Source organism: Sceloporus undulatus, chromosome 8 (assembly GCF_019175285.1).
Source record: "Sceloporus undulatus isolate JIND9_A2432 ecotype Alabama chromosome 8, SceUnd_v1.1, whole genome shotgun sequence".
NCBI classification, from domain to species: domain Eukaryota; kingdom Metazoa; phylum Chordata; class Lepidosauria; order Squamata; family Phrynosomatidae; genus Sceloporus; species Sceloporus undulatus.
Window position 1 is genome coordinate 17,480,870 of NC_056529.1, and position 15,814 is coordinate 17,496,683.

The following is a 15,814-nucleotide window of genomic DNA, read 5'->3' on the forward strand; positions in this document are numbered from 1 at the left end:
TTGCAAAATCCAATTGAGGATTTTTCTTACCTTGAGGGCCAGCTGAGATTACATTAACCAGCCTGCCCACACTTTTCAGCTCAAAAAGGCTCTGCAGCTAGTGGACAAGAGGCACAAAGGCAGAGCTCACATTCTCCAGGGAGGCGAAGAATTAAAAAAACTCGGGGGACAAGGATTCCTGGTTTATCCACCTTCTTAAAACTTCTCTAAATTCATTCCTCACTGCAAATACTTTGGACTTGGGGGGGGGGGGGCAGTGGAGTCTTCCAGAACAGCTGCAAGCTAAACCTAGTTTCTCTCCAGTATAGGGAAGCAAAAGGCTGGCTCTCAGGATGCTCCAGGGTAGGACATCTGTGAGGTTTTGATTAATACAGTAATTCAATCACAGGAAGCGGATGGGTTTTTAAAAAGCTCACCGCTGGCTTGCCTAGAGCTTGTCTTCCTTTCTCCAAGGAGAGAAGGGTGGAGAGGTGGTGGGTGACCCAGTCTCCTCCTCCATACCATCTTTGCCCCCCCCCCCACACCAGGGAATGGGACACCCATCTTGATCCAGTGTCATCTTCTGCACAGAGACTTCACCTATTGGTGAGTTGGCCTAAGGGCTCGGTTCAAGAATATGGAGAGGGTGGGTTGCTGAAGTCAGGTGTGTGATAGGCTTGGAAAGAAGAGGGCATGGTCTATCCTTCCTTCCATATTTCTCCCCTTCTGTGTGTTTATGCGTAAAAAGGTAGGAATTCAGTAAAATAATCCAATTGTTAATCCACTAGAGTAAATCTATTGAATCGAGTGGATTTGTTGTGATGGTGTCGGTGTGCCTTCAAGTAATTTCCGACTTATGGCAACCAGAAGGTGATCCTATCATAGGGTTTTCTTGGCAAGATTTGTGCAGTGCGGGTTTGCCATTGCCTTCCTCTTAGGAGACCAATTTTCCTAAGGTTGCACAGCAGGTTTCCATGACCATGTGGGGATTTGAACCCAGAGTCATCATCCAATGCTCACACCACTTACCCATGTGCTAATTCGCCATTCTATTTGCTTATTTATGTATTTATATGTTTAATTTCTGTGCCGCCTTTCTCCCACAAAGGGACCCAAGGCAGCTCACACTTCAGCAATTCAACAATTGATGCAGTGGGTCTACTTTAGCTTAGACAGGTTTCTAGTCATTTTTCTATGATTACATTTTTATTATGATACTGGGCCAAATCTTCTTGGTCAGATTTAAGTACAGGAGTTGTTGTTGTTATTATTGTTATTATGACACTGAGCCAAATCTTCTTGGTCAGTTTTAAATAGAGGACTTGTTGTTGTTGTGTTAAATGTATAGCCTACCTTGCTCATGACTTGAGGGGGCTCACAATGAGGCTACAATGAGATGGAGGCAGGCTGATAATTAAAAAAAGGTTAAAATTCAATTAAATATGCTACCATATTAAACCACCACAATTATTATTATTATTATTATTATTATTATTATTATTATTAAGTATAAAATCATTTCAAATGATAACAGTAAAGGTAAAAATATCGTATACAAAGATGTTTCTGCACAACCAATTTATCATCAAATGCCAGTGTTTTTACTTGCTGGCAAAAGGAGAGCTAAGGGAGCCAGCCTACCCTGTTGTTGAAGGAAATTTTGACTAAGGGTACATCTGCACTGCAGAAATAAGCTGGTTTGATACCACTTTAATGCCATGGCTCAATACTATGGAATTCTAGGAACTGTAGTTTGTTGTGGCATGAGAGCTCTCTGACAGAGAAGGCTAAGTGTCTCACAATGCATTATTTATTCTTTACTTTTAAGGGTATTTTATTAAGGTGTTGTGCTGGGAGGGGGGTATTTTATTATGTATGATGTATTTTATATTGTTTTATCATATTGTAAACCGCCTAGATCCCAAGGGAGAGGAGGGGTAAAAATAAAAATAAAAACTATTATTATTATTATTATTATTATTATTATTAATTATTCACAAAACTACAGCTCCCAGAATCCCACAGCATTGAGTTAAGGTGGTGACAAACTGGATTATTTCTGCAAAGCGGATGCAGCTAAAGGAAATAAGATTTGAAGGCCCTCTCCTATGTCTTCACCAAATGAACCCGTGATGGTTATTGGACAGAGAAAAAGTCCTTCCTTGAGGATGTTAAGATTTTGGCAGGGTCTTATAGTGTGGTGCAGTCTTTTTTAAAAGTCTGGACCTAAGCCTTTTAGTACTTCATAGGTCAACACTTTGAATTGAGACTGGAAATGAACTCATAGCCAGTGTAGCTGTTGCAACAAGGGAGTTAAGTGTTTCCTGTAACTAGCCCCAGTCAGCATTCTGGCTCCCACATTTTGGATCTGCTGAGGTTTCCAAACTGTTTCCAAAGGCAACCCTTTAGGGAGTGTGATACAGTAACCCAAATGAGGTATAAGCAAGGCATGTGTCACCATAGCCAGATCTGACATATCCAGGAATAGATTCAACCACTGAACTCATTGAATGAATTGCCAAATGGTGAGTCAATTCACTGGAAATTTCAATAAATGAAGGAATCTCCAGAAACGCTAGAGGTTTTCTGCCAAATAGGAGTTTATCACACTTAGGCTATTTTGGCATTAAAAAGAGATTAAAGCACATTTAAAGCATCCTGCAAATAAAACGGAAATGGCGAATAATTGCATGAATGATTATCACACGCAATTGCACAAATAAACGATATTGGAAATGCATTGTCGCCGAAATCTCGAAAGTAAAAAGATGTGCATTCATGTTTCTTTGTGACCACTCTAATGGATGGTTTTGTGCGACATTGTGTGAAATTGTTTTGTGTAATTACACAATTGTTCTGGGATATTCACAGGATAAACTCCTGATCTCCATCGTGTGATAAACTCCCTTGTCTTGGAAGATAGTAATGAACACAATCGCAATCTAGATGAACAGAATAATCTGCCATGTGGGATGTCATCTTTGTATATCTGAGCTATTTTAAAGATTTCTAAGGTGGCTTCCGCTAGAGGAAACCATCTTCCAATCATGGTCCTCACAGCAGGAAAACAAAAGGGGCAAATGGGACCATGTTCCTCAAAGAGCATCATCCAGCATTAGGCTACTAAATCAAATCTGGCAGGATTGTTGCAAACCTGATTGATCCATAGCTGGAGGGGAGGCAAGGGAGATTTATGATACTTCACTCTGATTTCTCTGGTTCCCAAACGTTGGTCCTCCAGGTGTTTTGGACTTCACCTCCCAGAAGCCCCAGCCAGCTTGGCCAACTGTCAGGAATACTGGGAGCTGAAGTCCAAAACTTCTGGAGGACCAAGGTCTGGGAATCCCTGATCTAAACCATCCAGAACATGGCAGGGGATGAAAGGTCTTGAGAGCTACGCAATCTGGGAATAGCAGCAGGTCAAGACAATTTTTAGTCCATTGTAACAGGAGGACTTTCTCCGTGTGTACGCCAACTAACATTATTATTATTATTATTACTATTATTATTATTATTATGAATGTTTTGCATGGCACTTTACAGCATCATCAAAACAACATCACTCTGGTCTGGGACCATCATGAAATCAATGGTCCAAAACACACTGCAGAAATAATCCAGTTTGAGACTGCTTTCACTGCTCTTTAACTGCCTTGGCTCAGTGCTAAGGAATCCTGGGAACTGTATTTGTTGTAGTACCAGAGCTCTCTAATAGAGAAGACTCAATGTCTCCCAAAACTACAGTTCCCTGAATTTCCTGGGCATGAGCCAGGGCAGTTAAAGTGTGTTTTGGACCAATGCCCTCAGGATTTCTCCCCACCTCCTAAAAAGTGTGGAAAGGAAGGGGATAATAAACAAACAAATAAATAAAATCCCCACCTAAAGAAGTAGCCAGTGTGGCATAGTGGTTTGAGCATTGGATTTTACCTCTGGAGACCAGGATTCAATTCCCCACTTGGCCATGAAACCCACTGGGTGACCTTGGGCAAGTCACACTCTCTCAGCCTCAGAGGAATGCAAGGGCAAACCCCCTCTGAACAAACCTTGTCAAGAAAATACTAGATTCCCCTTCAGGCTGCCATATTTCCAGGGTGACTTTGTGCCTTCACCACAAAGGAGGAGAAGGCACTGCCAAAGGCAGGTAAAGCCAGTGCAGGGTATGAAGTAAAAGCAGAAAACGCGTGCAGAAATAGAAACTCTTGCTTCTTCGCCATGCTTAGAAGGTAGGACCTTCTGGATTGCCTCCTGGGCAGAAATGGAGGACAGGTCCGGGGAAATGCCCCCCTTAAAAAGACTTGGAGGCACACAACGAGAAGAAAAGTAGAGGGATTTGGCACAGAAAAAACCCTCAAAAGACTCCAAAGTGAAACTCTCTTCAAAGGAGACGTGCAATTGCAAACCCAGGTTGGGTACCCTGGCATTTGCAGCGTTTTTGTGTGTTTGTTGTGTGTTTGTGTGATGGCTCAAAGAAAAGAGGAGAGATAAGATAGACCCTAACCAGTGTTGGAAAGAAGAGGAGAAAGAGCAGGAGGAGAAGGAGCAGGGAAAAAAGGACAGAGCGCAAGAGAGGTGTGTACCACTTTGTTGGCAGGCTTTCTGTCCAAAGAGGGGGAGGAAGAGGAGCCCAAGAGGAAGGCTTTTCTGCTAGGTTGGGGCCAGGGCGGTGCCTCTGGGCTCTCCTCACCCCTCTGCTCCCTTGGCCTTCCTCCTCTGACTCTTCCTCCTCCTCTTCTTCCTCCTCCTTTGCTCTCTCCTCTGTGCGTTTTTGCGCTGCGCTCTTGGAGAGCTTTGGAGCGCTGCGCCTCCTGGCTTCTTTCTTTCTTTTTTTCCCCTCACAGCCTCAGCTCTTCTTCTCCTTTGCCTCTTTTTGATTCTTTTTCTCCTCCCAGGGAGTATGATCAAGCCCTTGGATGCCAGGGGCTCAGCAGGGATGCCCCTCCGGGACGGTGGCCCTGCCATCCCTCCAGCCCCGCGCCCTTTGGACAAGAAGGATGTGGAGCTCATCTTGGTCAAGGAGCAGAACGGCGTCCAGTACACCAGCACCAGCCTGTTGGAGAGGGACAGCCCTGCCAACAACACCATCCCCTACAGCTCTCCAGAGGCTGCCCTGCCCGATCGGGAGACCTGGGCCAAGAAGATCGACTTTTTGCTCTCGGTGATTGGCTTCTCGGTGGATCTGGCCAATGTCTGGCGGTTCCCTTACCTCTGCTACAAGAACGGAGGCGGTAAGGCACAGCTTTCCTTGACTGATCCTTTCTTTTCTCACTCTTGGGGTGACTACATTCATTCTTTCCCTGGAATCTCCTTTTTTCCCTCACTCTGGTGACTACATTCCTCCTTTCCCAACCTCTCCTTTTTTAATCACTCTTTAGGTGAGACTACATTCCTCCTTTCCCTGACATCTCCTTTTTTCTCACTCTTGGGGTGACTGCATTCCTGCTTAAAAACATGGCAGCTCTGACTAATTTTAACATGCCATTTTATACTTTTATATTTGTGTTTTATGTATATTTGCAACTATTTGTAACTTATATTCAGGTGTCTCTGGATAGAGAATAAATGCTATACACATAGGTGTAATCCCTGTGAGTCTGTCATCACTCAGATGTTTCTCTGACAATTCTTTTTATGCTATTACATATTTGTATACTTATGGTTTTGCATTTTTGTAAATATTTGTAACTCATATTTAGATGTCTCTGGTGCAAATTTTGCTGGTCTATGACTGTAATAAACGATATCTATCTATCTATCTATCTATCTATCTATCTATCATTCCTCCTTTCCCTGGCATCTTCTTTTTTCTCACTCTTTGGGTGACTACATTCCTCCTTTCCCTGAAATCTCCCTCCTTCTCACTGTTGCGGTGACTGCATTCCACAGTTGGCAAACACTTTGAGGTGCATTTAGTTGTATTGGTGGACATTTTTGCAGATTTGTTCAGAGGAGGCTTTGTCTTTGCTTTTCTTTGAGGCAGAGAGAGTGTGACTTTCCTAAAGTCACCCACTGGGTTTCCATTCATGAGAAAGGATTCAAACCCTGGGCTGTAGAGTTCTAGTTCCATGCTCAAACAACTACAACACACTGGGTCTTTCTAAATCTGCATGCGGTGTGCCTTCAAGTCAGTTTTGACTTATGATAGTGACACCTGGGTAAACCTAGCATGGGGTTTTCTTGACAAGGTTTGTTCAGAGGAGGCTTGCCATTGTCTGCTCCTGAGGCCAACATTGTGTGACTTGCCTAAGGTCACCCAGTGTGTTTCCATGCCCTAACAGGAATTTGAATTTAGGTCTCCAAACTCATAGTTTGAAGCCCAAACTACTGCACTAGGCTGTCTCTTTAGAACGCTTTTCTGGTGGACTATTCCCCAGAATTACAACACTAGCAAGCAGCTATGAGTTGTTCACTTAAGGAAAGACCCCAGGATTCCACAGGAGGAAACCCTGGTGTTTAAAGTGATATCAAACTGATGCCACTTTGAAAGAGCCTTATAGTGTAGATGCACACTCTGTCTCTAGATACCCACTCTCTTCCTTTCTTTCTCAATCTCTTCATCCAGATATTGTTCAGATATGGCTGGGTATAAATGAACAGAGGAGAGGAATACCATAGTTAGACTTTGAATGTATCTGAAGACTTTGAAAGTATTGGCTTCTGATTGGAAGGGCAGGGGCTCTGAGTTCAAATGCTGGAATTATGCTTTCTGTGGTCTTGTGCAAATTCCAGTCGTTATTATATTTTAAATAAATAAATAAATAAATAAATAAATAAATAAATAAATTAGGGTTCAATCTAGTAGTCTGTAACAAGTTTACTGAAATGAAGAGGTCACCATGACTTTCCTCCATTCTGGTCTGCCCTAGAGGGGAAAAACATGTAACTGAGCCCTGTATTTATGAAATCACATGTCCATGTTCTAGGCACAGAATTGCAGGGATGTAGCCAAGGGGGGGGGGGTTTTTGGGGTCCATACCCCCCCCTTCCATTAGAAAAATGAATGGCGCGTGCTGCTGCACCGCCGTACCCAAGCCCCAATATAATGGTGGCACTTAGTCTGGACCCCCCCCCTTCCTAAAATCCTGGCTACGTCCCTGAGAATTGTATGCATAAATATTATTTTGAAATTTAAAAGTCAAGAGACAGGAAGGCATACAGGAGTACGTTTGTACTAAGAGGTTTTTCAGATTGCATTGTGCTTTTAAAATGTTGCACGGTGCCTTAGATCACATGCTGAGAGAAAGGCGGGATATCAGTTAATTAAATAAATAAAATACTGGAGCAATAAATAATTCCCCATCCAGCCTCTCCTGCTGCTACCATGCAATAAAATTTGAGAGCATCAGTAACATTGCAATTGACCATTGTGCAGCATTAAAAGCCCAACTGGGGATGCATCTGCACTGTAGAAATAATGCAGTTTGATACCACTTTTAAGTGCTGCACCTCCATCCTATGGAAAGCAGGGATTTGTAGTTTTACAACATTGTTAGCCTCCTCTGCCAAAGTGTGGTGGTGCCTCAATGCATCTGAATACTCCATGCATCTGAGGAAGTAGATCATCATTTTCTATAGAGAGAAGAATTAGATATGGAGAGACAGTGTGATGTTATGGTTAGAGTATTGGACTGAGACTTGGCAGATCTGGGTTTTAGTCTTAGTGAGCTGGATGAAACTAGGATGACTGTAAACTAGTCACACTCTCTGTCTGGTCTACCTTGCAGGATTGTTGCAGCGATAAATAAATAGCCAAATAACCAACCACAAAATGAAAAAAGCACCAGTATGCAGGAAAGGTGTTATTTCATTATTCTTAGGCTACTACTCAGAAAGAAAACCAAAAATATTGTTTGAGTAAAATTAAATTATTTGTGCATGGCAATGAAGAACCTATTTCTTGGGCTGAGTAGCAGTACATTGTAATGTTGTATCTCATGGCTTTGAAATTAATATCAACCAGAGTTTGGTTGGATGTGTAGTTCTTAATAGAGGGTCATCAGAAGCCTGGGGGGGGGGAGAAGAGAGCATTGTTGTGGTGTAGTGGTTAGAGCAGAACCCTATTTGGGACCCCACACTCCACCTTTGCAGTCCCCAAACCTTCTGCCATTCCACTGATGCTCCCAAGCCCCCGATTTAAACAAAATGGCATGATCAAAATTTCAAAATATGCCATCCTCAATTTTGCATCACACCCCCAAACAAAAAAACCCCTCTCTTTCCCACTGAAAACCAATCTTACATGGTGTATGGAAGTGGCCCAATTTACACCATGCAATTCTAGTGCTGTTTTTTTTTTTACTTTACTTTAACCTCCTTGGCAACTTTCTATGGATTGGCAGTTATGGGATTAGCAGTTTGTGGAGGCAGAGTGCTCCAATGGCTCACCAAACTACAAGTCCCAGAATTCCATAGGATGCACCCCCCAGGGCAGTTAAAGTGGATTGTAGCGCTATATTTGTATAGTGTGAAGGGGCCCAAAGTCACTTCTGATGCACTGGGAAGAGAAGATGTGGCCAGCAGTGGGTTGTTGGAGCAAAAATGCTCCACAGATTCCCACACTTGGATGATAGCATCGGACTGAGATTTGTGCAATCTTGATGCTAGTCCCTATCAAGCCATGAAACTCTCTGGGGGACACTGAGGCTGCTGCTACATTGCAGAATTAATGCAGTTTGATGCTGCTTTAACTGCCATGGCTCAATGCTATGAAATTTTGGGATTTGTAATTTGGTGGGACACCAGAGCTCCCTAATAGGGAAGGCTAAATATTTCACAAAACTTCAGATCCTAGAATTGCATTGCATTGACACATGGAGTTAAAGTGATGTCAAACTGCTTTATTTCCTCAGTCATATTCTCTACCTGACTTTTCCTGCAGGATTTTAAAAACCTGATATTCAGCAACCTCAGTATGGCAATCAGCCAGGATTTGGTTAGGTGTGTTGTTCTCAAAGAGGACCTAAAACAAAAACAGAGCAAAGAATCAGAGTTGTAGAGCAGTTTGTGCATTGGATTAGGACTTGGCAGATCCAGGTTCAAGTTCTAAATTTTCCTTGAAACTGAGCCAACTTGGAACAGTCACTGGTTGAAAAGTGGTATATAAATCTAAACGATAATGTTTCTGTATTCCAGGCTGAATCTGCACTGCAGAAATAATGCAGTTTGACACCACTTTTAACTGCCTTGGTTCAAGGCTATGGAATTTTGAGGTTTGTAGTTTTGTGAGATATTTAGCTTTCTTGGTCAGATAACTCTGTTTCCTGATTGCAACAAACTATAAACCCTAAACTACTCTAGGATGGAGCCATGACAGTTAAAGCAGTGTCAAACTGGATTAATTCTGTAGTGCAGATTCCACCTCAGTGCTCAATTTTGCATGAAAAGTGACTCATTAATCTTACGCCTTTGTAGATTTTTGAGGGGAAGAGGGAGTTAAGGAGAAGAATGTATGCCCCATGAGTTCTTTTGCAGCACAGTTAAGCATGGGGTATTGCACCAGGATCAATTCTCAGTGTGTTTACTCACAAAAATGCACTATGTTCATCAGATATTGCAATGCAGACTTTGGACTACATGCGGCCAGAAAGAGACAACAAATGATGGATATCATGAGAGTACAGTAGACGGTCTGTTACTTAAAATTTCTGGTTCTACTACTAAAGAAGAAATGGTGCTGGGTTTTTTGCTATATGTTCCAAAATGGCTTTGGTTGACTTTAGGTACCGAGATGCTATAAAACAACTTCCTATGAACTGGTTTTTAAAAAAGTCCTTAGAACCATGAGTACTTGAGCCTACTATGCTTGGACTTCCCTCATCGCTTCATAAAGGTAAAGGCAAAGGCTTTATACTAGGGCCTAAATACCCTAAAGGCACCTGATCCCATCCGATGTTAGATGTAGGTTAGTCCTTGGATGGGAGGAAGTCAATAAATACAAAGTGTTGTAGTCTATTATATTTCAGAGGAAGGAGCTGGCAAAACCGCTGAGTTTTCCTTACCTACGAAAACCCTATGAAATCCATGGGGTCTTCATAAATCAACAGGAGACTTTTAGACACAGATATATACTGTGTGTGTGTGTGTGTGTGTGTGTGTGTGTGTGTGTGTGTGTGTGTAATTTAAGGCTGTAGTTCAGTAGTAGTGTGCATGCTTTGCATGCAAAAAGTCCAAGGTTTGATCCCCAGTGAAACCCAGAAGAACCACTGTGAGTCCACAAAGACAGCCCCAAACTAGATGGTCCAGGACTCAGATTCTTTTTCAAGCAGAATCCTAAGTTCCTTCTTGTCTAATGCAAAACACATACAGCTCAAGCCTTCTCTTCCTAGTTTCTTTCTGTCAAGAGACATGCTATTTCTTTGCATGTTTTGCTGGAGTAATTCCATCTGTAATCCTCACTGGGACCCAGCCAGTCCCACATTGGAGGAACAGAGGGTATGGCTAACAGATGGAGAGCTCTTGGCAGGACCGTGGAAGAAGTCGAGAAATCGGTGCTTGGCTCACTCAGTTTCTTGGTGATAAAGGAGATGAGGGAGACTAGAACACATTCAGCGTGGAAAATGCGTGCCAAATGAATCTGGGGTTGCATCTGCACTGTACAATTAATACAGTTTGATAAGGCTTTTTAACTGCCATGGCTCTATCCTATGGAGTCCTGGGATTTGTAGTTTGTTGTGGCACCAGAGGACAGCTCAGACAGTGTCAGAGCAGGCCAAAAAGCTCACAAAATGACAAATCCCAGGATTCTATAGCATTGAGCCATGACAGTGTCAAACTGCATTAGTTCTGCAGTGTAGATACAGTCTTTTTGAGTTTCAAGGAAAACTGAGGATTAGAACCTGGCTCTAAGTAAAGTCCAACTTTACTACCCTGGATTTTTGCTCTGTTATTCTCTTAATTTCCTCACAATTCTCTTTAAGAGCAGCACACTGAACCAGATCCTGGATGATTTCCATTCTGGGTTTGCTACATATCACATTTAAAAACATGGTCCTCTTGCAGCGCTCAAAAACTGCATTAAAAAGATCTGGGCTTTCTTTCCTCATGAGTGACCTAAAAACCATAAAATAGAACATTTCCTACATATTGATAATACTTTTTTGTGTGTGTTCTTTGTTATTTATTTATCCTTTGCATTTTTAAGGTCACGGATGAGATCTTATGAAGCCTGCATGCTGGACACACTGTGCTAATCTCAATACAGTCTTGCAAGTTACCACATTGTCCCTCTTCTCCATTATAGGTTAAAATGAAACTGCCCTTTATTGGCAAAGAAAGAGGTAAACCTTTTGCATGGTCTGGTCTGCTCAGGGCTAATGTCTGGGATGCTCTTGAGCTGGCAATGTATAGTCACCACCTGTGTTGCCCTCTCCCTTTTCCTAGCAGAGTTAGGCCTGCAGAGATAGAAAGAGATAGGAACATGAGGTGGTAGTGTTAATAGAGGCAAGAAGATAGGTCAGCTCAGAGAGGGAAACCCACAAGACATGGTTGCCAGCTCAGGAACATCCCAGGCCCTAAGATTTCATGGCTCAAACTGAAACCTAGCGATGCTGTTGCAGGAGACATATTCTGCTGGTTTCATGATGACACATTCTTTGCCTGACACTGCTCTCACCCTGAGATTCCTCCTTCTTGATCTGAGAACCAAATAGGAGGATCCAGTCTCTGAGATTTGGGAAGCCTACCACAGGGACCGTATTCCCTGAAGGACCTTCAGACTTTGGTCCTGACGCTTGGTTTTACTCTTTCTATTTAAGGTCAGCAGGCCATTAGCATCTCATTCCCTGAGATTTTAAGCCTCTAACCTGAGAAAGGGAGTGGGTTCATGTGATGGTGCAGAAGGAGGAAGGCATCAGTTGAGAGTGGGTCAAAACTGTTTCTTGGCCATCTGAGTGTTGAAATGCACATTGGGGGGAATGTGGTTGAAGCCTGGCTGGCCAGATTATATGGGCTCACATCCTGTTGGTGACATATTTAGGGGTACTTGTGTTGTTATACTTTTGAGATCTTGAAGAAGAAGGTATTTGGTACCTCCTTCCACAAACCTCTCATCCTGGGGCAGAATAATAGCTAGGTGGACTGCCAGACCCATCGCTCTTTCTCTCCTGCCACTGACAGTCTGCAGGACTCTATTTGTCTACCTTTGGCACTGAAGAAAGAAGGCCAAAATAAATATTAGGTGGCCAATATAAATCTGAGTGCTCTCCTACTGGGTACAAAATAAATCTGGGTGCATTTAGTCACCAGCAAACCCTAGTTGTGGTATCAAGCCAGAAAATACAGCCCAGCAGCCCAGTTCAGCCTCCCATGAAGAATGCTAGCTTTCTATGTACCTTCATGTTGCTTGGTGACTTATAGTGACCCCATGAATTTCATAGGGTTCCTCTGAAATAGAGCCTACAGTATTCACTGAGACAGTGAGCTTAGAGATGACTAAGAGCATCTTTCCTGCTCTGAAATTCATGCAAGTTTAGTTGGATACTTTTTGATTACAGCTCCCATCATTCCCCAAGGCTAGTTGGTGGATTCTGAGAGCTATAGTCCAAAAGTAGCTTTTCAAAGCTCGGGGTTTAGCACAAACCCTTTGAAATCAGTTTGGGTTTCTATCACAAAACTGCGGGATCTCCTTCTAGAGCTTAGAGGTATAAAGCCTATCTTGAAAGACCAGTAGTAATCTGTGATGGAAGGTTTCCAGTGGGGCTTCTCAGGTGAGTGGATGTGGTTGACTGGCAATTAATTGTTTTCCAGTGTGCCAGGACTAACTTTGTGCCCATAGAGCAGTGGTTCTCAACCTTCCTAATGCCACAACCCTTTAATACAGTTCCTCATGTTGTGTGACCCCCTACCATAACATTATTTGTTTTATATAATATGAAATACGTGTTTTCTGATGGTCTTAGGTGAAAGGGTTGTTCGACCCCGAAAGGGGTTGCAACCCATAGGTTGAGATCCACTTCCATAGGGTATAACTGTTTGTTTCTTTCCTGGAAATGAGCCAGGAACCGACACTGGTCCAAGGATCACCACTTTGAGTAGCACTGCTTTACGGAACGGTTGGCTGCCCTTGTTAGGTTTGTTTTCTTCCTCCCATGTGCTTTGTCGAAGCACAAACAGATTTTTGAGTCATTGGGCAAAAGTATTTCCTTGTGAATGTAACAACTTCTTTATTTCCCTTCGAAACACACACACACACACACACGGACAGACAAGCATGGTTATGGGGCCCATAAATTAATACTGTATCTAGGAAATAACCTGAAAGATCTGGATTTCACAGATGTATTGACTGAAACATGGCTGGTCCTACCATGAGGTAGATTGAGGTGACTACCTGAGATCCTGATGGTGAAGGAGTGCCATCAAAGTAGAATAATAGAATCCTACAGTTGGAAGAGACCCCAAGGGCTATCCAGTCTAAACCCATTCTGCCATGCAAGAATATACAGTCAAAGTACCCCTGACAGATGGCCACCCAGCCTCTGTTTAAAAACCTCCAAAAAGGATGACTCCACGACTGTCCAAAGTAGCATGTCCCACTGCTGGACAGATCTTGCCACCAGGAAGTTCTTCCTAATGTTTAGGTAGCATCTCTTTCCCTGGAGCATGAATCCATTGCTCCATGTCTTATTCTTTGGAGCAGCAGAAAAGAAGCTTGACCCAACCTCAATATGATGTTGGAAGGCAGAGCACTGTGTGCCCTGGTGTCCTCTAAGCTACCCTGCTCCAATGTTGTGCAAAAAAGTATCCCATTGATAGTGGAGTTTTTTTGGGGGTGGGATTCTAGCTCTCAGTCACATTGGCTTCTGAGTGGGGAATGGGATGGTGGTGGCATCATTTTACCTTTTCTTCTAGCAGCAAAATGATTTCTACCAGCCTTGAAGTGAAAGATTGATATTGCAAAAAGTTACCGAGGTTCAAATCTCATCTGTTAGGTGCAGAACTTGAAGATTTATTTTTTATGGAGTAAAACATGCAAAATCCCCATGCGTCTTAAGAGTCTGGAAGCTGCGCCAAAGCTATGCTCAAGTCCTTAGGACTGGATCGTGGCTTTAGTGAGGCTTCCGGACTCTTAGTATGCATGCATCATTTAAACAACATACCTCCAAAGTGACCTGAAGCAGCTTTATTTTGGCCTGTCTGTATGGGGCCAATAGGGTCCTTTTAGGGTGGCCATAAATTGGAAACCACTTGAAGGCACACAACAAGATTTCTGCTTCAAGGGAGGTTTATCTGATAAAATAGCTGGGATGGATTTATCACCCTGCTGACATGGACACTTTCATCTGCCACTGGCTTGCATCACTTAAGGTTTTTAACTAGGCGGATTATATTTCAATATTGTTCTATATATATTGTACATGTTGCAAGTGTGTATTTTTAAAAATCAACCTCCTATGAGGCAGAAATCTAGTGTGCAGGAAGTGGGTGACATGGCACCTTTCTTTCTCATGTTACTTTTCTACTGGTAGGAAGTTTTACATGGAGGATCATTCTCTTTTAAAAAGTTATTTCCTGCATTTTGGATCCATGCTGTCCTTTTCACCTCCTCTGCAGCCTAATGTCTTTCCTACTGCTCTTATTTTGGCTTCCTCCTTTGGATGAGCAAGGAAAAGGTATAAGGTGTCCAATATCAGTGAACAAAGTAGCTTGGGTGGACTTATAACAATATATAGGATAAGCGGCTGGAAATGTGAAGTCAATGAACTGAGTGATAAAAGTTGAAAATGGGTATCTATAAAGCAAAGTGTGTTTTGGCTGCAAAGGCCAAACATTAATGATGTGACAATGAAATGGGGAAGGGTCATCATCTGTTTCTCATGCTTTTGTCCCCCTTTATTCTATAGAAACTCAAGGGAGCTTTGAACATTATTTTTTTATCTTGTAGACCACAAGGTGGAGCAATGAAACTTTGCAATAACATGTAAAGAGTATATGAATGCATACATACATACAAAAACATACACATATAAACACACACACTCACACACACAATGCAAAGCACACATACCAACTTTCTCATCTTCAACAAGGAAGGCTATCTTGACACACCAAGACATCAATAAAATGATCAATTGCAATGAGATTTTTTTCCAGTTTGCGTTCTTCTGAAAAAAGCTTGTTTGCACCCCCAAAATCTTGTTTTTGCACAAAAAGATCTTTGAACAAAAGTTTGCATTTGGGGGATGCAATAATAATAATAATAATCATCATCATCATCATCATCATCAATCAAACAAACAGTAAGCAAGTTTGGGGAATCTATGGCTATTCAAATGTTATCTCCAGCTCCAATGGTCCACATCGTCTTGTCTGATTTTGGAAACCACGTAGGGCTAGACCTGGTTGATACTTGGATGAGCGACTCCCAGGGAATATTGTAGGTCTTCAGGTATGTCTAGGAAAACAATCCTGCCTGAAACCCTGGAGACCTGTTGACAGCCATGGTTTTTTTATATGAGAGAAGATGGATGTATAGTCTGGGTCATTATCAGGCAGTTTCAAATGTATCTGTATTCCCATTAGCCACAGACAGTGGTTAGGATCACAGATTTCTTACATCTTCAGTAAAGGGCTGTTGTAGAGTTAAATGATTAAAAAAACATGTTGTTGTTGCATGCTTTCAAGTCATTTCTGACTTTTGGAAACCCTAAAGTGACCCTATCATGGAGTTTTCTTGGGAGGTTTCTTCAGAGAGGGTTTGCCATTGCCATCCTCTGAGGATGACAGAGTGTGACTTGCCCAATGTCACTCAGTGGGTTACCATGGCTGAGCCAGGATTCGAACCCTGGTTGCTAGAGTTATGGTCCAACACTCAAACCACTACAGCATGCTTGCTCTGTAA

The 15,814-nt window shown here is 42.5% G+C and overlaps 1 protein-coding gene across 1 annotated transcript in view; it reads left to right on the forward strand.

The window, feature by feature from the left end:
* Positions 1-4,762: 4,762 nt before the first annotated feature.
* SLC6A2 (solute carrier family 6 member 2) overlaps positions 4,763-15,814 on the forward strand; it is a 52,111-nt gene continuing 41,059 nt past the window's right edge. Inside the window, exon 1 of the mRNA XM_042437909.1 lies at positions 4,763-5,204. Coding sequence (XP_042293843.1) covers positions 4,874-5,204 — 331 coding nt within the window. The 5' untranslated portion in view covers positions 4,763-4,873. The remainder of the gene's footprint in view (positions 5,205-15,814) is intronic.